This window comes from Bos javanicus, chromosome 13 (assembly GCF_032452875.1).
Source record: "Bos javanicus breed banteng chromosome 13, ARS-OSU_banteng_1.0, whole genome shotgun sequence".
Taxonomy (NCBI): Eukaryota; Metazoa; Chordata; class Mammalia; order Artiodactyla; family Bovidae; genus Bos; species Bos javanicus.
In genome coordinates, this window is record NC_083880.1 from 51,741,919 (window position 1) to 51,768,850 (window position 26,932).

At 39.6% G+C, this 26,932-nt stretch overlaps 1 protein-coding gene across 3 annotated transcripts in view; it reads right to left on the minus strand.

Annotated features, from left to right (window-relative positions):
• The window catches only part of ATRN (attractin), a 190,046-nt gene extending 165,190 nt beyond the window's left edge, over positions 1 to 24,856 (minus strand). For 2 of the 3 annotated variants that reach the window (XM_061436678.1, XM_061436677.1), the window contains exon 1: positions 24,347 to 24,856. In XM_061436678.1, the coding sequence (XP_061292662.1) occupies positions 24,347 to 24,717 (371 nt within the window). In that variant the 5' untranslated portion in view covers positions 24,718 to 24,856. The remainder of the gene's footprint in view (positions 1 to 24,346) is intronic. The other variant, XM_061436676.1, reaches the window with a different exon arrangement.
• Between the last annotated feature and the right edge of the window lie 2,076 nt (positions 24,857 to 26,932).

The window sequence follows — 26,932 nt, forward strand, 5'->3', positions numbered from 1 at the left end:
TTTGACACCAGTAGTAAAAATATTTCTACATTCTGAAGTTTCATCTTTAGTTAAACATTTTTGATCTAATAATTCTTTAAGGTCAACATACAATGAGAAAAGTTCACCATGAAAATTTATACTAATAGTCCTAAAATGTAACAGATTAAGCATGTGTCATAATTATTAAAAAAAAAATAATGCTCTGTAATCACTATAAACGAGTGCTATATGCTTTAATGCTTAGGATATCCTACTATACTCATCCATAATGATAATCAAAACTACCACAAAGTAATACGGATTCCTGTCATATGTAAAAAATATATATATTATTTACCTCGAAAGACCCTAGAAAAGGGACAGTTCCTTTGCTCAAATCCTGGTCTCTGTCACTGGACTTGTCCTGCATCCAATTCTCTATGATCCCCCTAAATGTAACCCCACATGCATTCACAGCTTCATCTATCATTTATATGCTGACAACTGCCCAAACTGTATTTCTAACACAAAGTTTGGCCCATTTTATGACCAGTAATACCTATATTAAAAATTTAAGTAATTAAATCCACTTCTTTTTACCTCTTGGTTTTTTTCCCTGCTATTTTGTCATCATCCACCCAATCTTTCAAAACTTATCAACTCTTCCTTTACCTTACCCCAATCACTCAGCCAACAAAAAAAAAAAACACTTATTTCTGTCCCTCTTCTATCCCTAGGCCAATGCCCTAGATCAAATTCTCCTCTTCCAAGTTTATTCTTCTGCAATAGCTTAGCCCAACCCCCTGATCTGACCAGTTCTCTACGGTGACAGTCTTAAATTCTGTCTGCAAACACATTAGCATTTAAGGGTAAAAACAAAATAAAGACAGGAGACAAAATTTGATACCCTTGCCAAAAGAAAAGCTCATGAACATAGATACAAAAATCCAAAACAAAATATTACCATAACAAACCCAGAAAATCTATATTAAAAAATATATCATGGCCAAACTGAGTTCATCTCAGGAATATGAGCATGGTCAAACCATTGGAAAGCCCATCAGTGTAATTTAACACATTAACAGATTAAAGGACAAAAGCTCTGTGATTATTGAGGACTATTCTAGAAGATTTCATTAAAGTCAGAAACAAGACTATTCAACAATGTCCTATAGATCTTAAACAATTCAGTAATTAGACAAGAAAAAGAAGCACAGAGTATACAGATCAGAAATAAAGTATTACAATTTACTGGCAGCATAAATAACAACATAGAAAACAAGAGAATCTACAAACTATCAATACTATAAGAATTTAGTAAGGCTTCCTAGAAATAAGTTAAATATATGAGAAAATCAATTCTGCTTTTGCACTTTCCTATTACAATGATTATAAGAATAAGACAGTTTCTGGTTCAAGGAGGATTAGAGAGTTGCAACACCCCATCTCCACCAGAAAGCCCAGCTAAGTTCCTGCCTAGACCCAAACTGATAAGTTCACTAGAGATCAGTCAAGTCATCCAAACCACCACAGAGACTCATGAGCTAAATATTCCTTACTGTTATAATGATAATACTGATAATGGTAGTAAAAATTAAAAATTTCATTCCTATCTACTAATCAATTAGGTTTAGCATTAGCAACAAAACTGCAGATCCAGGAGTAAATCCAATAAAAAAAAGTATGTGAGACCATTCTGAAAAAAGTTACAAGAATTTACTTAAAGATATAAAATATACCTAAATAAATGGAAATATAAAGCATGTTCTAGATGAGAAGACTCTATTCATAAAGATGACAAATTTCTCCAGGGTAGTATCAGTATCTGGTGAAATCTGAATTAAAAATCTCAACAAGGATTTTTGTTCAAATAAAAGGAACAAAGGGCTGAAAACAAAGGGAAATTTGAAGTTTTATGTAACTAAGGTGTATTTCAAATCTGTATGTGGCAGTAGGGGTAAAGGGAAGTATACTATTATGTAAATGGGACTGGGACAACTGGTTACCAAATAAAAATTATTTATTGTTGTTCAGTCACTCAGTCATGTCTGACTTTTTGCGATCCCACAGACTGTAGCAACCAGGCTTTCCTGTCCATTGTCTCCTGGAACAGCTTGGTCAAACTCATGTCCAATGATTCAGCGACACCATCCAACCATCTCGTCCTCTGTCGTCCCCTTCTCCTCCTGCCTTCCATCTTTCCCAGTATCAGGGTCTTTTCTAATGAGTCAGGTCTTCGCACCAGGTGGCCAAAGTACTGGAGCTTCAGCTTCAGCATCAGTACTTCCAATGAATATTCAGGATTGAGTTCCTTTAGGAATGACTGGTTTGATCTCCTTGCAGTCCAAGGGACTCTCAAGAGTCTTCTCCAACACCATAGTTCAAAACATCAATTCTTTGGCACTCAGCTTTCGTTATGGTCCAACTCGCACATCCATACATGACTACTGGAAAAACCCTAGCTTTGACTATATATACCTTTGTTGGCAAAGTAATGTAATTTTGAGCATTACTTTGCTAGCATGTGAATTGAGTGCAATTGTGCAGTAGTTTGAACATTCTTTGGCACTGCCTTTCTTTGGGACTGGAATGAAAACTAACTTTTTCCAGTCCTGTGGCATTAAGTTACTACAACAAATATAAAATATAAAAATAAACTGCAGGCAGATGAAAGATCAGAGAGTGAAAAATCAAATATTTTTTAATGTTGAGGAAGACACACAGGAAAATATCTTGACAGGGCGGTAAAGGAAAGGAATTTTTTAATATAACAAAAAAAAGAACAAGCCATAAAGGAAAAAAAATGATAAAGTGATTACATGAAAATCTAAATTTCTGTTTCAACAGAAATAAGAAAGTTAAAGACAAGCCATAATTGCTGCTGGTAATATAAACTGGCTAAATCTCTATGGAAAGCATTTTGGCAATACCCATCAAAATCTAAAATGCACATATCCTTCTGAAGAAGTAATTTTACTTCTGAGAACTAAACCTAAAGATAGACCCAGGGAATTCCCTGGTGGTCCAGTGGTTAAGAATCTGCCTTACAGTGACATGGGTCAGGGAATTAAGCTACCACATGCCATGGAGCAACTAAGCCACGTGCTGCAAGTAATAAGCCTGTGCCCTCTGAAGCCCACGTGCCACAACTAGAGAGCCCGTGTGCTGCGACTACTGAAGCCTCACACTCCGGAGCCTGTTTGTCTCAACTACTGAGCCCATGCAGCACAACTGGAGAGTCTGCACGGCAACAAAAGATCCCGCGTGACACAGTGGACATCCTGCATGCCACAACTAAGGCCCAATGCAGTCAAACAAATACAGACAGACACACCCCTCCCTCAAAAAGAAAAGACCAGAAATGTGTGAAATGACATGTATACAAGGTCAAACAACACCTTTACACAAATTAAGACACAACCATACAATGGAATACCAACGAAACTTTTTTTCAAATGTGCTAGTACGAAACTAGCTCTAAGATATGCTGTTCAGCGAGGGCAGAGAGGGAAAGCAAAGTACAGAACTGTGACACTGCAGCCTGCAGAAAGGAGACCAAACACAGACAAAAGGAGGCAACAGAGAAATTTAATGAGGGCCTAGAAGAAATAAGTGATGAACACAATAACTCAAATGAAAAATATATGAGAATGAATCAATAGAAAAATAACTGAGGCAGAAGAATGGATGAGTGAGCTGGAAGAAAGAATGATGGAAATGACTGCCATGGAGTAGAATAAAGAAAAAAGAATAAAAATATGAGGATGGTCTCAGAGACCTCTGGGGCAACGTTAAATGCACCAACATTAGAATTATAGAGGTCTCTAATTAGAAGAGAAAGAAAAAGGGTCTGAAAAATATTTGAAGACATTGGAGTTGAAACTTCCGTAACATGGGAAAGGAAACAGTTACCCAAGTCCAGCACAGAGAGTCCCAAACAGGATAAACCCAAGGAGAAACATGCCAAGACACAAATCAAACTAACAAAAATTAAATGCAAGTAAAAATATTAAAGCAACAAAGGAAAAGCAACTAATAACATCCAAGGGAATCCTCATAAGGTTAACAGCTGATACTGCAGCAGAAACTCTGCAGGCCAGAAGGAACCAGCACTATATATTTAAAGTAATGAAAGGGAAAAACTTACAACCAAGATTACCCTACTCAGCAAGGATCTCACTCAGATTTACAGAGAAATCAAAAGCTTTACAGACAAGCAAACGGTAAGAAAACTCATCACCACCAAACTAGCTTTACAACAAATGCTAAAGGAACTTATCTAGGCGGGAAAAACTAGAGAAGAAAAAGACCTACAAAAACAAACCCCAAACAATTAAGAAAATGTAATAGCAACATGTGCGTGCATGCTAAGTCATTTCAGTTGTGTCTGACTCTGCGACCCTATGGACTATAGCCCGCCAGGCTTCTCCGTCCATGGGATTCTCCAAGCAAGAATACTGGAATGGGTTGTCGTGCCCTCTTCCAGGAGATCTTCTCCACCCAGGGATCAAACCCTCATCTTTTAAGTCTCCTAAATTGCAAGGCAGATTCTTTACCACTAGTGCCACCTGGAAACTCCAATACATACTGATAATTACCTTAAAAGTAAATGCTATAATGTTCCAACTGAAAGATACAGATTGGCTAAATGGATACAAAAACAAGACCCATATATATGCTGTCTACAAGAGACACACTTCAGACCCAGGGACATATACATTTTGAAAGTGAGGGGATGTAAAATGTATTCCATGCAAATGGAAATCAAAAGAAAGCTAGAGCAGCAATACTCATATCAGACAAAATAGACTTTAAACTAAAGACAAGAGACAGAGAAGGCAATGGCACCCCACTCCAGTACTCTTGTCTGGAAAATCCCATGGACAGAGGAGCCTAGTGGGCTGCAGTCCATGGGGTCGCTAAGAGTCGGACACGACTGAGCGACTTCACTTCACTTTTCACTTTCATGCACTGGAGAAGGAAATAGCAACCCACTCCAGTGTTCTTGCCTGGAGAATCCCAGGGACTGGGGAGCCTGGTGGGCTGCTGTCTATGGGGTCACACAGAGTCGGACACGACTGAAGCAACTTAGCAGCAGCAGCAGCAAAGACAAGAGAAAAGGAAGGACATTACATAATGATCAAGGGACCAATCCAAGAAGATATAACAATTACAAATTTTTATAACTGTTATAAAAATTTATTCACCAAACACAGGAGCACCTCAATACATAAGTGCTAACAGCCATAAAGTGAGAAATCAACAGTAACACAATAATAATGGAGGACTTTATAATAGTCCACTTATAACAATGAATAGGCCATCTGGACAGATAACTAATATAGAAACACAAGCCTTAAATGACACATTAGACCAGACAGACTTAATTATTATATACAGGACATTCCATCCAAAAGCAGCAGAATATACTTTCTTCTCAAGTGCACCCAGAATATTCTCTAGGATAGATCACATCTTGGGTCAGAAATCAAGCCTGGTAAACAAGAAAATTAAAATCATGTCAAGTATCTTTTCCAACCACAACACTATGAAGTTAGAATTACCGGGAAAAAAAAAACTGTAAAAAAAAAACACAAACACATGGAGCCTAAACAATATGCTGCTAAATAACCAAGAGATCACTGAAGTAATCAAAAGGAAATAAGTATCTAGAAACAAATGACGGTGAAAACACAAAAACCCAAAGCCTATGGGATGCAGCAAGAGCAGTTTTAATAGGAAAATTTATAGCAATACAATCCTACCTCAAGAAACAAGAAAAATCTCAAATAAACAACCTTACCTTACACCTAAAGCTACTAGAGAAAGAACAACAACAAAGTTAGTAGAAGGCAAGAAATCATAAAGATCAGAGTAGAAAGAAATAAAACAAACAAAGAAAACAAAAGCAAAGATCAGTGAAACTAAAAGCTGGTCCTTTGAGAAGACAAAATTGATAAACGTTAGCCAGACTCATCAGGAGAGAGAGAATTAAAATTAATAAAATTAGAAATAAAAAAGGACAAGTTACAACTGACACTATAGAAATACAAAGGATCGTAAGAGACTATTAATACAAGCAACTATATGTCAATAAAATGGACAATCTGGAAGAAATGTACAAATTCTTAGAAAAGTACAACCTTCTGGACTTCCCTCATGGTTCAGTGGTTAAGAATCTGCCTAACAACGCAGGGGACATAGGTTCAATAACTCATCCCAGAATATTCTACATGCCAAGGGGCAACGAAGCCCATGTGCCACAACTACTAGAACAGCAGCCCAGAGCCCACAAGCCACAATGACTGAGTTTGTGTGCCTCAGCTACTGAAGCCAGCACACCCTAGAGGCCTGTGCTCCAGAAAAAAGAAGCCACCATGATAAGAAGTCCACGCACCGCAACTGAAGAGTAGCCCCTGCTTGCCACAACTAGAGAAAGTCCACATGCAGCAAAAAGGACCCAGTGCAGTCAAAAAAAAGTACAACTTTCCAAGACTGAACCAGAAAGAAACAGAAAATATGAACAGACCAATCACAAGTAATGAAATCGAAACTGATTAAAAAGCCTTTCAACCAACAAAACTCCAGGACCAAATGGCTTCACAGGCAAATTCTATTAGGTTGGTACAAAAGTAATTGTGGTTTCAGACTGTGAATTTTAAATCATTATAACTGGGCTCAAACACATCTTTATTAATCAAAATAGGAACCCTTACAATCAACACATTTTTGTCAATGAGAAATAAATTTTTGTTTATTCATGTAGCATAAAAACCTGTGCGTCAGGATTCAACTCTTGGAAAGCATTTTCTGCCTCCTGCTGGTTGTGCAAGCATTTTCCCTGCAAAAAAAGTTGTCAAGATGCTTGAAGGAGTGATAGTCAACTGGCGAGAGGTCAGGTGAATACAGCAGATGAGGCAAAACTTCAAAGACCAATTCATTCAACTTTTGAAGTGAAAGTTGTGCAATGTGTGGTCAGGCACTGTCATGGAGAAAAACTGGACCCACTCTGTTAACCAATGCTGGCTGCATGCACTGAAGTTTTCGGTGCATCTGACTGATTTGCTGAGCATACTCTCAGGTGTAATGGATTCAGATAGCTTATCAGATCAGATGGGCAGCAGACCACCAAACAGTGACCATGACCTTTTTTGGGTGCAAGTTTGGCTTTGTGAAGTGCTTTGGAGCTTCTTCTCAGTCCACCACAAGCTGGTCATCGCAGGCTCTCATATAAAATCCACTTGTCATCGCATATTACAATCTGATCAAGAAATGGTTCATTGTTGTTGCATAGAATAAGAGAAGACAATAATTCAAAATGGTATTTTTGATTTCCAGTCAGGTCATGAGGCACCCACATATCGAGCTTTTTCACCTTTTCAATTTGCTTCAAATGCCAAATGACCGTAGAATGGCAGTTGTTGAGTTCTTTGGCCACTTCTCGTATAGTTGTAAAAGGATCAGCTTTGATGACTGGTCTCAATTGGTTGTTGTCAACTTCTGATAGCTGGCCACTGTGTTCCTTATCTTCAAGGCTCTGTCTCCTGTGCTAAACTTCTAGATCCATTTTCAACTCAAATAAAAAAATTGCTCGAATTTGCTTTTTGTCTAAAATCATTTCTGTAGTCTAAAATAAATATAAAGTAAACAGCAAGTAATAACCAAAACAACATAAAGGGGGAAATGTGCATTAAAAAGATTTATAATACAACCATATTTATTTAAGAATGTATTCCAATATCAAATGGCAAAGTTCAAAAATGCAAATCCACAATTATGTTATCACCAACCTAATGGCAAACATTTAGAGAAGAGTTAACACCTACCCTTCTCAAACTCTTCCAAAAAACTGCAGAGGAAGGAACAAGCTCACTGTACAAGGCTATGATCACCCTAATATCAAAACCAGACAAACATATCACACAGAAAAAGAAAACTGCAAGCCAATGTCACTGATGAACACACACATAAAAATCCTTAACAAAATATTACTAGCAAACTAAATCCAACAATACATTGAAAGGATCATACACAATTATCAAGTGGGATTTATTCCAGGGATGCAAATATTCTTCAATATATGCAAATCAATGTGATACACTATAATAACAAATTTTAGAAAAAAAAATATGATTATCTCAACAGGTGCAGAGAAAGCTTTTTGTCAAAATTCAACACCCATTTATAACAAAAACTCTTCAGAAAGTGGGCATAAAAGAACACTACTTTAACAAAATAAAGCTCATGTGTGACAAACCCACAGCAAACATCATTCTTGATGAAAAACTGAAAACATCTCCTCTAAGATCAGGAACAAGACAGTGGGGTCCACTTTGCCACTATTATTCAACATAGTTTTGGAAATCTTACCCATGGCAATCATTGAGAAAAAGAAATAAAATGAATCCAGATTAGAAAAGAAGTAAAACTATCACTGTTTGTAGATGACATGACACCATACATAGAAAATCCTAAAGCTGCTACCAGAAGATTACTAGAGATCATCAATGAATTTGGTAAAGTTTCAGTATAAAAAAATTAATACACAGAAAGAGGAATTAAGGAAACAATCCCACTTCCCACTACCACAAAAAGAGGAAAATACCTAGGAATAAACCTACCTCAGGAGGCAAAAGACTTGAATGCAGAAAACTGTAAGATATTGATGAAAGAAATCTAAAACAACACAAACAGATTGAGAAATATACCAAGTTCTTGGATTGGAAGAATAAATATTGTGAAAATGACTATATTACCAAAGCAATCTACAGTGCAATCCCTATCAAATTACCAAAGTCATTTTTCACAGAATTAGAACAAAAAATTTTACAACTAGTATGGAAACACAAGAGACCCCAAATAGTCAAAGCAATCTTCAGAAAGAAAAACAGAGCTGGAAGAATCAGGCTCCCTGCCTTCACACTATATTACAAAGCTACAGTGATCAAGAGACCATGGTACTGGCACAAAAAAAGAAAATAGATCAATGGAACAGGACAGAATGCCCAGTGATAAACCCATACATGTATGGTCACCTAATCTATGACAAAGGAGGCAAGGATATACAATGGAGAAAAGACAGTCTCTTCAGTAAGTGGTGCTGGGGAAACTAGACAGCTACATGTAAAAGAATGAAATTAAAACACTTTTCTAATATCATACACAAAAACAAACTCAAAATGGATTAAAGACCTAAATGTAAGTCTAGATAGTATAAAACTTTTAGACAAACACATAGGCAGAACACTCTTTGACATAAATCAGCAAAATCTTTTTTGACCTACCTCCTAGAGTAATGAAATAAAACAAAAACAAGTGCACCCTGATTAAACTTAAAATCTTTTGCACAGCAAAAAAAAACCATAAACAAGATGAAAAGACAACCCACAGAATGGGAGAAAATATTTGCAAAGCACTGACAAGGGATTTATCTCCAAAATATACAAACAACTCATGCAGCTCAATATCAAAAAAATAACTCAATCCAAAAATGAGTGGAAGACCTAAATAGACATTTCTCCAAAGACATACAGTTGACCAACAAACACAGGAAAAGATGTTCAACATCACTAATATTACAGAAATGCAAATCGAAACTACAATAAGGTATCACCTCACACAGGTCAGAACAGCCATCATCAAAAAATCTACAAACAATAAATGCCAGAGAGGATGTGAAGAAAGGGGGATCATTTTACACTGTCGGTGGGAATGTAAATTGATACAGTTACTAAGGAGAATAGTACAGAGGTTCCTTAAAAAACTAAAAATGTAACTACCACATGACCCAGCAATCCCACTCCTGGGGACATAATTATAGAAAAGTGAAAGTGAAAGTTGCTCAGTCCTGTCCAACACTTTGTGACCCCATGGTCTGTATAGTCCATGGAATTCTCCAGGCCAAAATGCTGGAGTGGGTAGTTCAAAAAGATATACGCACTCCAATGTTCACTGCACTATTTACAGTAGCCAGGATATGGAAGCAACCTAAATGTCCATCAACAGAGGAACAGATAAAGAAGATGTGGTACTCTTCAATGGAATATTACTCAGCCATAATAAAGAATTAAATTGGGTCCTTTGCAAAGATGTGGATTGACCTAAGGGCTTCCCTGATAGCTCAGTTGGTAAAGTATCCACCTGCAATGCAGGAGACCCCGGTTCAATTCCTGGGTTGGGAAGATCTTCTGGAGAAGGGATAGGCTACCCACTCCACCGTTCTTGGGCTTCTCTTGTGGCTCAGCTGGTAAAGAATCCACCCACAATGCGGGAGAGCTGGGTTCGATCCCTGGGTTGGGAAGATCCCCTGGAGAAGGGAAAGGTTACCCACTCCAGTATTTTGGCCTGGAGAATTCCATGAACTGTATAGTCCACGGGGTCCCATGCTGTATAGCCCATGGGACTGACCTAGAGATTGTCACAAAGAGCCAAGTAAGTCAGAAAGAGAAAAATAAATACCACGTATTAATGCATATATGTGGAATCTAGAAAAAAGATGGTCTCACTTGCAAAGCAGAAACAGACACACAGATACAAAGAACAAATGCATGGACACGAAAGAGAAGGTGGGGTGGGATGAATCAGGAGACTGGGATTGATGATATATACACTACTATGTATAAAACTGATAGCTAATGAGAATCTACTGTATCACACAGGAGAAAACTAAACAAAGATGATTAACAGATTTGAAACTTCTGTATATCAAAAAGCATTATTAAGGTTGTTCTTAAGAAAAACAAGAAACAAAATGAGGTGAAATTATTTGCAAATCATGTATCTGACAAGGGTCTAATATCCAGAACATACAAAGAACTCTTACAACTCATCAATAAAAAGACAAATAGTTTAAAAGGCAATGTAATCGAGTGGACATTTTTCCAAAGAAGATATACCAATGGTCACAGAGGCACATGAAAAGATACTAAGAACCAATACTCATTAGGGAAATATAAATCAAAACCACAATGAGATACCAGTTATACTCACTAAGATGGCCATTCACTCATTTATACAAATAATTTTATAACAATAAATGAATAAATGAGTGAATGAATGTGTGAATAAAACCTCAGAAAATAAGTATTGATGAGCATGTGGAGGAAATGCAACTTTCACGTAGTGCTATTAGAAATGCAAACTGTTACAGTTGCTATGAAAAAGTCTGGCTCTCCTCAAAAACTAAACATCAATTTACCATATGACCCAGCAATTCCACTGCTAGGAAACACCTAAGAGACATACCCATATATCACCCAAAAACTTATACATGAATGTTCATAGCAATATTATTCATAATAGGTAAAAGGTAGAAACAACCCAAATGTCCATCATCTGATGACTGGATAAATAATATGCGGTATGCATACACTTCAGCCAAAAAACAAATGATATACTAATATATGATATGACATGGATGAGTCTTGAAAACATTACATTAAGCAAAAGTCAGTCTTTTACCACATACGATAACATTTACATGAAATGTCTAGAATAGAAAATCCACAAAGAGCAAGTAGATTGTGGTTGTCTCAACACTGGGAGGAAGGAGGATCAGGAGTGACTGCTGAAAGGGTTTCTATTTGGCACAATGAAAATATTCTGGAATAAGATAATGATGATGGCTGCACTACTTTATGAATATACTAAAAATAATATAATTGTACACTTTAAAATGGTGAGTTTTATCCACTTATCAGATAAGTGGACAGAATTCATAACGCAGATGGAAAAAACTGTATGGAATTAGGTAAAAAAGGGCAGGGAGGGGACAGTGCAAAATCGACTGTCAAAGAAGATCCTACATGTGTATTTTTACTTATTTATTTTACATACGTATTTTTAAAAAGAATGAGAAAGGTTAACAAAGTGGTATAAAATTTGCATGTGCCAAATAAATTTTGCAAAGTAATATAATGGGTTTTTTTCTCAGTAACTCTATAATACACCAGAAATTATATTCTTGGCAACTACATAAAGCCATTTTTTAAAAAATGATGTATATCAACTGTACATCAACCTAAAAGTATTCAAGGAAGTAAACAGAAGTTTTCAGTTATTTTGGTGGTGCTTCAAAAGTATGAAAACTCTAGAGAAAAACCATACATACACAGGTATACAAAAAGATATGTAAAAAATGTTCATTGTAGCACTATTGGTAACAGCACAAGATGGTAAACTCTAAATACCCAGCAGCTGAAAAACATATAAATAAATGGGAATTCTGTAATGCAAATAGCTATGAAATCAACTAGAACTACTTTTATCAACACAAACATCTCAAAAGCATAGAAAAACTAGGTTGGCGGCAAGAAGTTATAGAATGACTACTTTATAAAGTTTGAAAACGTGATTTTATTTTTGGAAACAAGACACTGTGTGTGTGCATGTATATATATGTGTATTTGTGCATCTGTAGTGAAAAAGCAACATGCAAGAGAAATAAACATCAACTTTACTGCACTAGTTACCTCTGGGGAGAGTTAAGGTAAACAGAATTAGGGAGGAGTAATATAGTGACCCTGGTGATATCTATAATATTTTATATCATATAACATTTATTATTATATGAAGAAAATTCAGAAGAGCTAGGTTGCAGGCACATAGATGCTCATTTTATTTTTCTTTGTATCTCTTCCATAGGCTGGACCATAAGGAAGGCAGAGAGCCAAAGAACTGATGCCTTCAACTGGTGCTGGAGAAGACTCCTGAGAGTCCCTTGGACAGCAAGGAGATCAAACCAGTTAACCTCAAGGGAAATCAACCCTGAATACTCACTGGAAGCACTGATGCTGAAGCTGAAGCTCCAGTATTTTGGAGCTTGATTGATGTGAACAGTCAATTCACTGGAAAAGTCCCTGATGTTAGGAAAGATTGAGGGCAGAAGGAGAAGAGGGCATCAGAGGATGAGGTGGCTGGATGGCGTCACTTATGCAATGGACATGTACTTGAACAAACTTTGGAGATGGTAAGGGACAAGAAGGCCTGGCATGCTGCAGTCCATGGGGTCGCAAAGTCAGATGCAACTGGGCGACTGAACAAGAGACACGTAAAACATGATGCTGCGGCCAGTGCAGCAGGTAGGGACTGAAAGTGGTCAACACAGCTTGGGAAAAAGAAACTAGAGACAGAATTAAAGTTTTAAAGACAGGACCAGGGGACTCAAGACCTCTTGGATGAAGAGCCCTGTTCCTCAGAGCCACATCACCTTTATTTAGTGTCTTGGCAAGCAAAAAGTATCCGTTGTGCTACGATGAAGTCAGCCTCCTGTGCCCAGGTCACGTCTCCCATTTTATTGATTAAACTATCTTTGTAATTCTCTTGTACAAGGGCTATCACCTAGCTGGAGGTCATAGACTCCATATGCCTTGGGAAAACATCTTAGTGTGTGCACAAGCAGCATTCTGAACTTGCTGAGTGGCATTCCAAGGTCCACACTACGCTCTTCGTTAGCTCAGCAGGGTATGACGACCCCAACTAATCAACCCAATGGACTTTTACTTGGGTTATGCAGTGTTGCGATATTTTGCTTTTATTCTTTCCCCTTTGTGATTTTCTCACAGCTTAGCCAGAGCAACAGGCAGCTGACTACTAACCGCTGCCATGTGATGTTTAAACATATGTTAGGAAAGGGTATGAAATGATCTAATTCTGCAAATTTGCCTCAAGATAATATTGCTAAACCTTCTGATCAAAATCCTTGTGAAACTTTGCAAGATATCTCCAATATTTGAAAAACCAATGTGAAAGGGGAAAATTAAGTGACAATTACCACAGCTTGGCCTTTTCATTAAATTTGGAAAAACCATCCACACAGGAAGTATGCTATTTGTAAAGGAATGCTTATAAACAGCTATTACAAACTACTATCATTTTATCATACAAAAAAAATTCTAAAAAATAATTTTAAAGCACAAGTGCATGAATAACAAACATAAGGACAGGAAAGTTGTGTATTCCTGAAGCATAAAGCAGAGCCAAGTACATCTGATCCCCAAATTAAATGTCACTTTTTATTCATCTATAAATAATGTTTTTCCTTACTCAATTAACTAAAAATATATTAAACAACATGTATCCACATGTTAAAGAGGGGAAAGTCAAATTTTTCTTTTTATATTATAAATATCATTGCAAGCTGTGTTCAAAATGCATGTTATAACCTTTAATAGGAAATTACTTTTAACTCCATTTAAAATCATCTTGTCAAAAACAGGATACATTTTTTAATGTATAATTAAGATAGTCTACAAGATTATACATTTTTGTAAAAGGATCTGTGAATCAGAAACTACAGGAAACACTGGTCCAGAGATTACTTTTGCATCCTTTAACAGTACCTGACACAATTTCAGCCTCTAATGCTTACAGACTTATTAGTAAACAAATTAGAAAATTCTTAATTAGAATGCAAAAAGGACCAAGAGGAATTAATTGGAAAATTCATTCAACTTAATAACTGTACACTGTTAATGTCAAATTCTAAAAAATGAAGAGGCAATTCAGCCATAACTAAAATTAACTTCTATAAGACTAAGAGAATAAACATATAAGTATATAACCTGTAAAACATGTAAAAATGTAAATAAATAGCCTGAATTAAGGTTCACTCAAAATGTACTAAAAAAAAAAAAAATTTAAGGAATTAAAAACCAAAAGGATAAAATCAAACCAGAGACTCACATGTTTTAAAAAAGGCAATTAAAAGTATATGACACTAATAAAATGAGGAAAAAGAAAAAAGCAAGACAAATAAAAGAAAGTCACTCTGAAGGGGAAAAATTAGAAAACGTCAAGCTAATAACAAAGGGCCAGTCTAAAAGTACAGGGAGAAAAGGAAAAAATAGAAGGAAGAAAATTTAAAAAAATTAGATTAGTATATAGTATATGAGGGAGAAGGCAATGGCACCCCACTCCAGTACTCTTGCCTGGAAAATCCCATGGATGGGGGACCCTGGTAGGCTGCAGTCCATGGGGTCACTAAGAGTCGGACACGACTGAGCGATTTCACTTTAACTTTTCACTTTCATACATTGGAGAAGGAAATGGCAACCCACTCCAGTGTTCTTGCCTGGAGAATCCCAGGGACGGGGGAGCCTGGTGGGCTGCCGTCTATGGGGTCGCACAGAGTCGGACACGACTGAAGCGACTTAGCAGTAGCAGCAGCAATAGTATATGAATAAGAGTCACTTATGCCAAAATATATCTGGGAAATCACTGAAAATGGTAAAGAATATAAATGAGAAACAAATTAAATGAATTTCTAGATACAATTATTTTGGAAAGTACAACCACAATTTCATTTTAGTTTTAGAAACAAGATTGTGTTTAAAGAGAAAACTCAATGATTTCTGTTCAACCATGGTACAAATTTATTAAATTAGTCATAATTAGTAAAAACTATGTGATCATAAACATAGTCTGTTTTTTTCCTGTATATTTATCTGTCTTCTATACTGTAGTAAATGCATTTGCCTATCTTAGGAACTTTTCACAGAGGTAAAGTTTAAATGACAGATACTTGCTTTCAAACATGTCATAATTTGTGTGTGTGCTCAGTCACTAAGTTGTTTCCAACTCTTTTCGACCCCCTGGACTGCAGTCCACCAGGCTCCTCTGTCCATGGGATTTTCCAGGCAAGAACACTAGAGTAGGTTGCCATTTCCTCCTCCAGGGGATCTTCCTAACCCAGGGATCAAGCCTGCATCTCCTGTATCTTCTGCATTGGCAGGTGGATTCTTTACCACTGAGCCGCCTGGAAAGCCCCTGTCATAACTCAGGCAATTATACTAAGACATTCTTGCTAAATTTTTCGTTTTACTCAATGAACATGTTTTTACCTATTCATCTAAATAAAACTCTTCCAGGAATTAGCCAAAATTTTAAAGGTCTATTATTTAAGTATTTTACATAAAGTTTTCACCCAAAAACTTCACATAACATAAGCACATATTTTGTTGCCTCCTCCCATGATCCTATCTGTTTTCCCTGTCACAAAATCAAGACATTAATAACTGCCATTCAGTGACTTGGCTTTACTACACTTAATCAACACAGGGCAGTTCTAACTGCAGTAACCTCAACGTTCCACATAGTGGGCCACTCACGGAATGCATTTCTGATAAAAACTGGGGACCAGCATCTCATTACATGATACAATATTTCCCAGACCATTCTCAACTTTCATCATCAACACTTACTGAGTGTTCACCAACAGCAGGTTCTACAAATATGCAGGGGCGTCACTGTCCTCACCTGCCCGCTACTGGATCCATTTTCTGGTGACATTATGTGTATTTTCTTTTCTCCTTTCCCTTCTCAGCTCATACTATCTAATGGAGTTGGACCTCAACCCCCATCTCCAGGAGGTACTCAACTCAGGTCTGATTGGTCAGAACATTCCCAGCACCTGAGCCACAGTGACTGCTTCAGTAAAGGACAAGTGAGACTCTCACCCCTCCTTATCTGTTATACGCTCCTAAGGAAGAGCTACTCTTTTCTAGTTTGATTTAGCTTTTGGAGACATCACGTGAAGAAAGCCTGCCTGCAAGTGAGGCCAGTAAAGAGGCAAGGAGAGAGACTAACTGGTTGCCTGGATTTAGCTACATATGAAGCCAACAATATTCCCTGGACTTTTCTGTCTTATAAATCAATAAATCTCTCCTCTTTTTCTCTCAAGTTTGGCTGAGTTGGACATCTGTCAAAAATAGAATTCTGACAGAAAGTGTATCCAATACAATTCACAAATAGAGTGACAATTAATGAGCCTTTGAATGTGAAACTAGATTTTAAAAAAAAGCTGAAGTATAGGACAGTGAGAACAGCCTGATCCTGAGCTGGAAGCTGGCAATCCCAGTTATGCAGAATCAAACAAGTTAAAAACAATGCCTGTGGTAACTTAGGATTTGCATCATGTGCCCAACATGACTGGAACATTGGGAGACTCAGCATTAAAAAGTCAGTAATTGAGACCATGTTATCAAGTTCAAGAGAATAAGGCCCAGGTAGGGGTGAAATAGATGAAGGGAATTTAAAGTTACAAACACCTAGTTATAAAATAAATAAGCCACAGGTATGCAATTTATGGGGTTTCCCAGGTGTTTCAGTGGTAAAGAATCCACCTACCAATGCAGGAAGATGCGGGAGATGTGGGTTTGATCCCTGGGTTGGGAAGATTCCCTAGAGGAGGAAAAGGCAACCTACTCCGGTATTCCTTCTTGGAAAACTCCATGGACAGACAAGACTGGTGGCCTGCAATCCATGGGGTCTCAAAGAGTCAGACATGCTAAGCCACGGAGCAAGCATGCATATAATAAACAGCATAAGGAATATGGTCAATAATACTGCAGTAACTTTGTATGGGAACAGTTACTAGATCTATCATAGTGATCTTGATACTAACTTAATATTGTACATAAACTATACCTCAATTAAAAAAAAAAAAACAGGGAATATCAGTGGTGGTCCAGTGGTTAGGACTCCTCACTTTCACTGCCAATAGTAAGGATTTGATCCCTGATCAGGGAATTAAGATACTGCAAAGTGCACAACACAGCTTGGAATAGAATGGAATATACAAAACAAGAGGATAAAGCCCAAACTCCTTTGTGTGGAATATAAAGACTTCAACGAGGACTTCCCTGGTGGTTCAGAGGTTAAGAATCTGCCTGCCCATATGAAAGACACACGGAGTCAGCCTCTGGTCCAGGAACTAAGATCCCACATGCCACAGGGCAACAAAGCCCGTGAACCACAACTATTGAACCTGCATTCCAGAGCTCAAACACCGCAACTCCTGAGCCCACGTGCTGCAACTACTGAAGCCCATGAACTCTAGAGCCGCAACAAGAGAAACCATCACAATGAGAAGCTTGTGCACCGCAATCAGAAAGCAGCCCCTGCTCACCACAACTGGAGAAAGCCCTCAGGCAGCAACAAAGAACCCATGCACCACAATGAAGACCCAGCACAGTCAAAAATAAACAATTAATTAATTTTTTTTTTAATTTTTTTATTTTTCAGATAATAACAATTAATTTTAAAACATACTTTAATGATCTGGCTTATGTCCCTCTGTACATTAGGGATTATTCTATATTGTAAGGGATAGGAAATCTAAATCTGACTTAAGAAAAATGTGGCCTGTAGTACCTCATAAAACCAAAAAGTGCAGCTTCAGTCAAGGATTTATCCAGAGTTTCAGAATATCATCAGGTCTCCAGCTCCATTGTTCTACCATCTCCTCGCTTCTAGGAACTACACTGACCTCAAGTGGGCTCTAATCACAACAGCAATGCTAGCTATAATAGTTCCAGGCCCTATGTCCTCACCACACGAACAGAAGACAGCAACACATCTCCTTCATAAACGCCCACAGAAGAAGACAGGTCTCCAGCAAAAGTCCTGAGATTCACTCTGACTGAGTCACCTTAGGTCACATGTCTACTTCAAAACAATCACCAAAGTCAGAGACTGGCACGTTCTGATGGCTTAGCCTAGGTCAAGGATGCACCTTGAAGCTGGAGGTGACTGAGAAGGGAAAACCAATTACACTTTTCAATCTCACGCCCTTCCATTGTATCTCTTACAAGTTATGCTCCAGTGACATCCATTTATGTTGAGTTCTCTAAGTGTTGTGAGTTGAACTATGCCACTGCAAAGGATATGTTGAAGTCCTAACCACACCATACCTGTGAACGTGACCTTATCTGGAAACAGGGCCTTTGCAGATTTACTTAAGAGAATGTCATATTCATACATCTAATATGACTGGTATCCTTATAAGAAGAGAAGAGACCTACAGGGAGAGTGCCATGTGAGAAGGAAGTGATGGAAGCAGAAACTGAAGAGACTCATCTACAAGCCAAGGAATGCCAAGCATTGCTGGCAATTTCAGAAGCTAAGAGAAAAGGGGAACAAATTCTCCCTTGGAACCATAAGAGGCAGCATCACCCTGTCAACATGATTTCAGGCTTCTGAACTCCAGAACTGGGAGAGATTAAATTTCTGATGTTTTAAGTCGCCCAGTTTATAGTACTTTGTACCACAACCTTAGAAAACTAACACAACAAATAAGAATAGTCCATGATTCTCGGACTTTGCACAAACTCTTTGCTCCTTCTGGAGTGTCCTCCCCCAGACTGTCTATTTACACTAAACTTCTCAGATCTGCCCAAATGTTCTCTGTGACACTTTCCACCAGAACCCACAGCACAGTTAGTCTCTCCACCACACAATAGTCCAGCACCACATATTGCCCACATTTATATTATTAAATGTAAAAGCCTGTGCACATAGCTAACAATATCAATGCTTCAGAATTATGAGCTCTTCAAGGGGAAAGCAAAACTTGATTCTAACCCACCTTCACAGCCTCAAGTCAGGGCACAGTATCTAACATGTAGTGATCAATCGGAAGCTACTTATGAATTGAACAGGCCGATGGCTCATCTCAAAAGAAAACAAGCATGATTTCAGAGAATTGGCTATTCTAGATTATAGAGAACTGAAGATGGGCCTTGAGGTAGAATCTAGATAATAAAGAAGAAAAGAAAGAATGTGGGGGTAGGGATGAAGAGGGGTGACGAATTTAGCAAATATGCAGAAAAACTATTACAAAGTAGAAAGGTTGGGTTAGGGAAAAGGGGTTATATGTAAAGCATTTGAGGGCCTTCTGCTGAGGGTCATTTTACAGATAATGGAGTTAAAAAAAAAAAAGAAAAACATTTCTGACCAAGACAGCAACACAAGTTCTCAGGGGATTATATGACACGGGGTAGAATGGATTCCAGAGGTGCAAGAAACCAACCAGAGTGCAACAGAGGCAGGTCAGCAATGAGAGGAAGGGCCAGGTGCGCTAGGGTGGAGTAGAAAGAACAGAAAGGAACACATTTCTAAGACTTTAAAGAAGGGAGAAAAACAGAGCAAAAGACTACTCCTAAGTTTTGATCTTTGGTTATCTAAACTAGGATTTGCTACTGAAATAAGAAGTACAAAGGAAAACACTTTTTTTTTTTTTTAATGATAACAAGTTTGGTCTTCAATATGGCTCAATGTGAGGTAACAGCACAACACCCAATAAAGATGCCCAACAAACAGTGGAAGACAAGACAATGAAATTCAGGAAAAATAAAGACAGAAAGACAAACATGGCAGTCATTCAGGTACATTTCTGAAAGTCGTAATACATATAACTTGAAATCCATATACACAGCAGAATCTCATTCCTTCACTCAACAATAGTTACTGAGCACTATGTCTCAGGCACTGCTCTAGGCTCTGGGAATGTAACCGTGAGCAAAAGAGATAAAAATCCCTGCCCTCATGGGCTTATATTCTACTGCAAAAATTCATCAACATACACTTAGGGCTTCAGATTACTTCCTCTTAGTAATTACCATAAACAAGGTAAGTATTTATTTTACCTTCTTTTTTACCATATTTTATTTTCCAGAATTTTCACTTCACTAGTTAAAAAAGTATATGCATATCCTCAGACCAGTAGCCAGACAGATTCAATGAATTTAATTTTTCTTTTATGCTAGCTTTCTTGTTGTAACAAACCTGTTTTCCCTCTTTTGTTTCTCAAAGTGTTGGAGAAGGAAACAGCAACCCACTCCAGTATTTTTGCCTGGAGAATCCCATAGACAGAGGAGCCTGGAAGGCTATATAGTCCATGGGGTTGCAAGAGTTGGACACGATTTAGCGACTAAACCACCACATAAGGTTCTCAATAGGTTATTGTATTCCACCTGCCCAAAAGTTGTATAGCAGGAACTTAAAAGAATTAAATGCATATTAACTTCATAAATGAGCTTAACATCTTTTTTTCTTGAGCTTAACATCTTTACTTTCTAACTTAATGGGATATATTTATCCTCTAAAGAAAAACTTTGATAGTGATATTACAAGTAGAAAAACATGATTACTGAATCACACAAAAATGAATCGAAGTGGCACTGCTCTGGAAATCATCCACAAAAGATTTCATAGTTATTTTTATTAAACTGACACCATTAACCTTATCCTCTGTAATTAATCATTTCTACAGTATCTTACATTTGAAAAAAAATGAACTGACTTTCTAATTACAACCACACAATAATCCAAATTTTAAACAACATCCTCAGAATTATCCTGAAGATTAAATGGTACAATATACATGAAAATGTTTGGCCAGGTCTCTGGCATGTAGTATGGACTCAGTGATAACTTTAGTGAATCTAATCCTATTATTATCTATGTTCTTTTCAATTAATGAAAAAGATCTTACTACAGTAATTGTAATACAGGATTTACAGAACTTAAAGGCTTAAAAAACACACCAAGTTGATGCTGACCCAAACCAGAAAAATATTCATTCTAATGTCTCTTAGGTTAATAACAAAGAAGTCTGTAAGTTAAATCAAGATACAAACTAACATATAATCAAAACCAACATTTCACTCTTCCCCTAAAAAATCCTACAACTAAAAATTTAATGGAAGGTTTTATTAAAGACTATAGACATAAGTTTCTCTTACTTTCAGTTTTTAAAATGCAAATTTCAGAAGCCCACAAAATACAATGAAATTATCAGAATGAAGGTCTTAACTGTTTGCCCAGAAAAGAGCACTGACACTAGCTGGAACAGGCTCAACGGAGCACCCACAACAACCTGGGAAGCCCCTTCACTCTCATATGACACCACCTGAGACAACCTGATCAAGACTGCCTGTTCCCCTCTAAAAGTGGTTCTTTTCCAATCCTCTGACAGTCCTCACGGACACTTGGACCTGCTCTCTCTATATGCAGATGATGCTAACACTTACACCTGTCCCACAGGTGGAAATCCTGAAAGTACTCCATCCTCAGTGTGTACAAAATTAAACATCTCATATCTGCTTCTCCTGTGTCCCTGCGTCTGTTAATGATATCACCATCCCCTCAATCACCTAAGATAGGGTCTAGTTTTCGTTCCCTCACCATCCCCCTCTCTTCTCAAGAGCAAGCCAGTTTCAAAGAAAGATCAGTCATTCACCTCTATAATACCACCTAGCACCTATCCCTTCCTCCATTCCTACAGTTTATCTTAAGTTTTCATTACTCCTGACCTGACCCACACCAAGGTTCCAATCTAGTTGCCCATTATCTCTCATGCTTAAAATGAGTCCACCTTCTCTGAACATTATAGACAGACTGATCTAGCAACATATGTCCCTCCCCACCCTGTGGGCCCCCACTGCCCACTAATGCATCCTAAATTTTCAGAACTTGAAAAATTCCCTTCTGACCCAACTATCCATTCACTTGATCGTGGACGTGCTCAAATTCAAAATGCTTTGGTCCCATCTTCAAAGGCCATTCTTGCTCTGGCTCCAATCTGTAATGACTGTAATGTCATAAAAACAAGATGAATAATGCTATTCTACTGCTCACAGGCTAAAGGTCAAAACTTTCAACCCAACCGACAGGGCTCCACGTGGCCTGGTTCCTGCTTATCCCTTCAGTCTTGCCATGCTTCCCTTTGTTCTCTCTGCTCCAGCCACTTGGCTTTCTATCCATCCTGAAATGATCCCTTTCATCTCCAAGCCTCTGTACACACCGGCCCTTTAGCGGACCACCTCCCATGTAGGTAGTGGGATTTCACCCTTCAGATCGCAACTCAAAAGCCACTTATTCAAACACTAACCTTACTTTTCCAAACTAAATCAAGTCCTCCATTTGCTCCCTTCTCTTCACTTTCATAGCTTTAAGAAAAATGGTAAGAAATTGATTACTACTCGCAAACTAGAATGTAAGCTATAGAGCTGGACTGTGTCTGTCTTGTTAACCACTGTAATTTCATAACATAATCCAGAGTTGCCCTCAACAAGTTGTTGTAGATTAATGTAGTTCATGAGCCAGAATTATATTACCCAGAACCCTAAGTAAAGGTACAAGGCTGGCCATACTGTACAAATCTATTTTGAAATCACTTGATTTCTCCATAAACAACAAAGAGCTCATCTCCACAATGGTCTCCAAGTTCCCCTGAAGATATGACATTACACGAGCCTATAATTCTACTGTTCCAAACTTCTCTCTCGCATTTCTCCTCTATATACCCTGGCACTAGAATATTTCACTTCTGGTCTCCACAATTTTGTTTGCATCCTTCGTTCCATCTGGAATTTTTTTTCCAGCTCCACATTTCCAATCCTACTTATCCTCAAAAGTTCAAAATCAGTGTCATCTCCTCCTCAAAATATCCCTGCATTCCCTCAGCTAATCACACCTTCTCCACTCCTGAATTACCACAGGTTCTCCTTTGCTTCATTCAGGTTTCAGATCAAATGTCACTTCAAATGAGTGCCTTCTCCTAAAGTTACCAACTGGTTATAATTCTCTACCCTGTCTTATTTTCTTGACAGCGTTTACCATAAAACTTATTTTATTTCATCTGTTTACTTCTTAACTGTATGTCTCCCTTCTAGAATGTGAGATCTATGAGAGTAGGGACCCTGTCTGTCTTGTTCTCCATATTTCCCCACTCCTCCATATTTGACATCAAAAATGTCCAGCAAATGTCAGCCAAAGACATGTAGTCCTTATGATTAGGGTTATCTATGCAACAGATTTGTCTCTAGCTATATTCCAAACTCCTTGTGGACCAGACCAAAGTCTGCCTAATCTATTTGTATTATCCAGCAATCCTTGCACAACGAAAGCAAATAATAGTTACTACTAATTAATGAATGATCTCTCCAAGAGGTACTGCCCTGAACCAGGCCAACTCAGAACTCCACATTCTCCAGAAACCAGGGCAAATAGGAACCTCCTTCGACGCCCTCTCCACGACAGACCTTGTTCCAATCGGCCTCCAGTGAGCGTCCAAAAGCTAGTTTCTTTACTTCCTTTAGCCAGTAACCACTGTTTCTTCTATCTCTAGTATCTCACAGTCCAACCCGTTTCCCTTCTATCTCCAGACGACAAATCTCTCCAAGGGCCCTGTGTCTTCAGAGTACCCCACTATCTCCAATAAGTCCAGGAACTCATCAGACCCTGGAGAACGAAGGGATGTTCAAAAGAAGTGTTAAGGTAGGCTGGCTTTCTCACCTTTTCCTTTACCTCGTTTTTTCCGAAAGAGGCCCAGTTTCAGAGATTGGCTTTGATACTCTTCGTAATCGTAAGCTTTCGTCCCACGTAGCTTTCGTCCCTTTGGGGTGCCCCCACCCTTGCCTAGCACCTTTTCAACTTCTAGTACCGAAGACCCCAGGCCAGAGACGAAGATCTTCACGGAAGCAAGTGGTCCTGAAACACGATGGGGCAGCCCTCCTCTCCCCACTTTCTGTGGGGCATCCGCCTCCAGCCTGGGGCCGTCTTGAGCGACCCTTAGCCTCGACCTCCGATACTACCTCCCACTCACCTGAAGCGGCCCCCGCAGTGCTGGCATTGCTCGCCCACCCAGCCGGCGGGGCAGACACACTGGCCGGTGCCAGGGTTGCAGCGGCCGCCGTTGACACAGGGCCGGTCACATTCCTTGGCCTCGGCTGCGGCTGAGCCCGACACCGACGCCGCTGCCGCCGCGGCCTCAGCTGCCCAGGGAAGTAGCAGCAGCGGCGGGAGCAGCAGCAGCAGCAGGCGCCGCCGCCGCCGTGGGAGGCGCAGCCCGGTCCGCAGCCCCGGCCTTCCAGCTCTAGTCGCGTCCCAGTCCCGACACCGCCTGCCGTTCCTGCTCGTGGGCGCCGGTGTCACCACGGTCCTCCTCAGCCTCGCCTCAGTCGCCGCCGCCACCATCTTCCCGGGGCTGAGACGGTGTCCCGTGAACACATATACCCACACACACACACACACACCGCACGGCCGGCTCAGCTTCGCCTGGCCGTGCGGGGCGGGACTGTGCGGACGGTGGCTCGGGCGGTCAATCCTGAGGGCGGGGCCAGAGCGGCGCGGGAGGCGGGGCCAGGGCGTGCGTGCGTGCGTGGGCGGAGCGCGCGGACTAGCGTCATCTGGAACGCGCTTCCCTGAAGGCGGCTCTGTAACGCGACGTGTAGGGCTTAGGGAGTTCTCCCTGCCTCCCTCGACCTTGGTGTCCAGGAGCTCTCGCGGTGTAGTTCTATTCATTCGCTTCGCACGGCCGCGCCTGGGTAGCAGTTCTGAAGCACCCTGTTCCCGTTGGTTGCCCGGAGCCAGTCGCTTCTTAAGCCAAGCCGGCCGAGTTGAGCGCTGCTGTCCAGGGACCCTGGCTCCAATCATCACTCTACCCCAAGTTTCGCTGCGGGGCAGAAGGGACCTAGGAGTCTGAGTCGTGATGTGGTACTAGCTGCGGTACTGAAGGAGTGCTGCGAGCCTCTGCTTTGACCTTTGTAATACAGTGTTAACGAAGCAACACGTGTGTTAAGAACCTATGGTCAGTGAATGCCTAGAACTGAAGACACACAGCAAGGCTTTCCTTGATACAGCCTGATTCAGTAGCAAACCAGACCCCGCACCTTTAATTCGGTAGAGGAAGTTTGGGGTTACCTTGTTCCCCACTGTTTGCCCTCCAATCGAAAGGGCAGCATAAAATTAGGAACTGGAGCCTCCCCCTTTCTGCATCCCGGCCCGCTTTAAACACACAGGTCTGCTCCCAGAGCCCTTCTTGTCAGGTAGTATGTTACTTTGGTAATCTGCAACGAAACATGCCTGCTGGCAGTATAACCTTGTGTGGTCCCCAACCCTGGAATCTGGACGGACCTGTGACTGGATTTAACCAAGAAGAAAGTGGACGAAGTGATGATGGGCACATTCCAGGTCTGAGCCTTAAGAACAACGCAGCAATCCTGATTTTGAGCTCTTGATAGTCCTGAGCTGCAGCTTCTTTTCCACTGTGCCACAAAGAGAGCATTTGGAGGGAAAGTAGGAGCCCAATTAACACCAGGAACTTAGATCCCAGACACAAAAATCTGGTAAATCCATCCCAGCTGCGGGACAAAGTCAATGAAGAAAGAAGCCCTTGTTCCAGCCACCTGGGTGCTTCCACATTACCTAGAACAGAGACAAGTCTTTCCTACTTTGCCTTATCCAAAATCTTGAGAAATTATACACTGGTTTCTGTTTTAAGCCTCCAAGTTTTAGAGAAATTTGTTACTTACCAACAGATAACCAGAACATTGGCTTGTGCTGTGGCAGATACTCCCATGGCAGCTGTCTCAGAGTTTGGGCACTTTGCAGTCCCTAGGAAGCAAAGAAAGGCCCTCGCACACTTTGAAGCGTCTCTTCATAGAGCACAGAATTCTAAAATTCTAGGATGTGCCTTATATATCCAGGTCCTGACCTTCCTCATTCTGCATACCCCTGAAGCCTGGTAAATGCTGAACTGTACAACAGCCCGCTCTCCACCCACGCATCCCTCCTATTCTTACATGAAACTGGTGCTCAGCCTAGGCCCTAGCACTGGTATTCTGGTTTGTAGGTTGTGTTTTTGCTACAGTGTCCTACATGGGGATAAATATGGATGAGACAGGAAAATGGAATATGTGGCCCTATCATGGGTCAGGCTGACATGCAGCCATGCCTTGGCTTCAGGAAGCAATGTTCCTCCAGGCCAGAAATGGAACCAGCCGATTCCACCACTCCCCACAGCAAGACTGAGCCCAGGGTGAGAAGTTTCACATGACTTTCCCAACACATGAGGTTAACAGGAAATGGCTTGCATCTATACAACAGCAGTATGACTATTTTCGCTTCAAAGCTCTCAAACCTTGCTGCAACAAACATTCTTTTTCTTACTTCCTTAATTTATTCCCTCCTCTAGTTCTTTTTCCTTAGCCTTCAAACATGCTCAGATTATATTGTCCTTAAAAAACAAACAAAATATTTTCTTGTGAAGGGAAGTATTGATATTTTCTAAGGAGGAAGAAGCCATACTGTTGTCAGAGTCCGCTATACCTTATGTATGATGCATTAAAGATAGCTACAAATTCTTTTACAGTCTTTCAGTGGAAAGATGGGGACTAATCCTCCAGTCCTT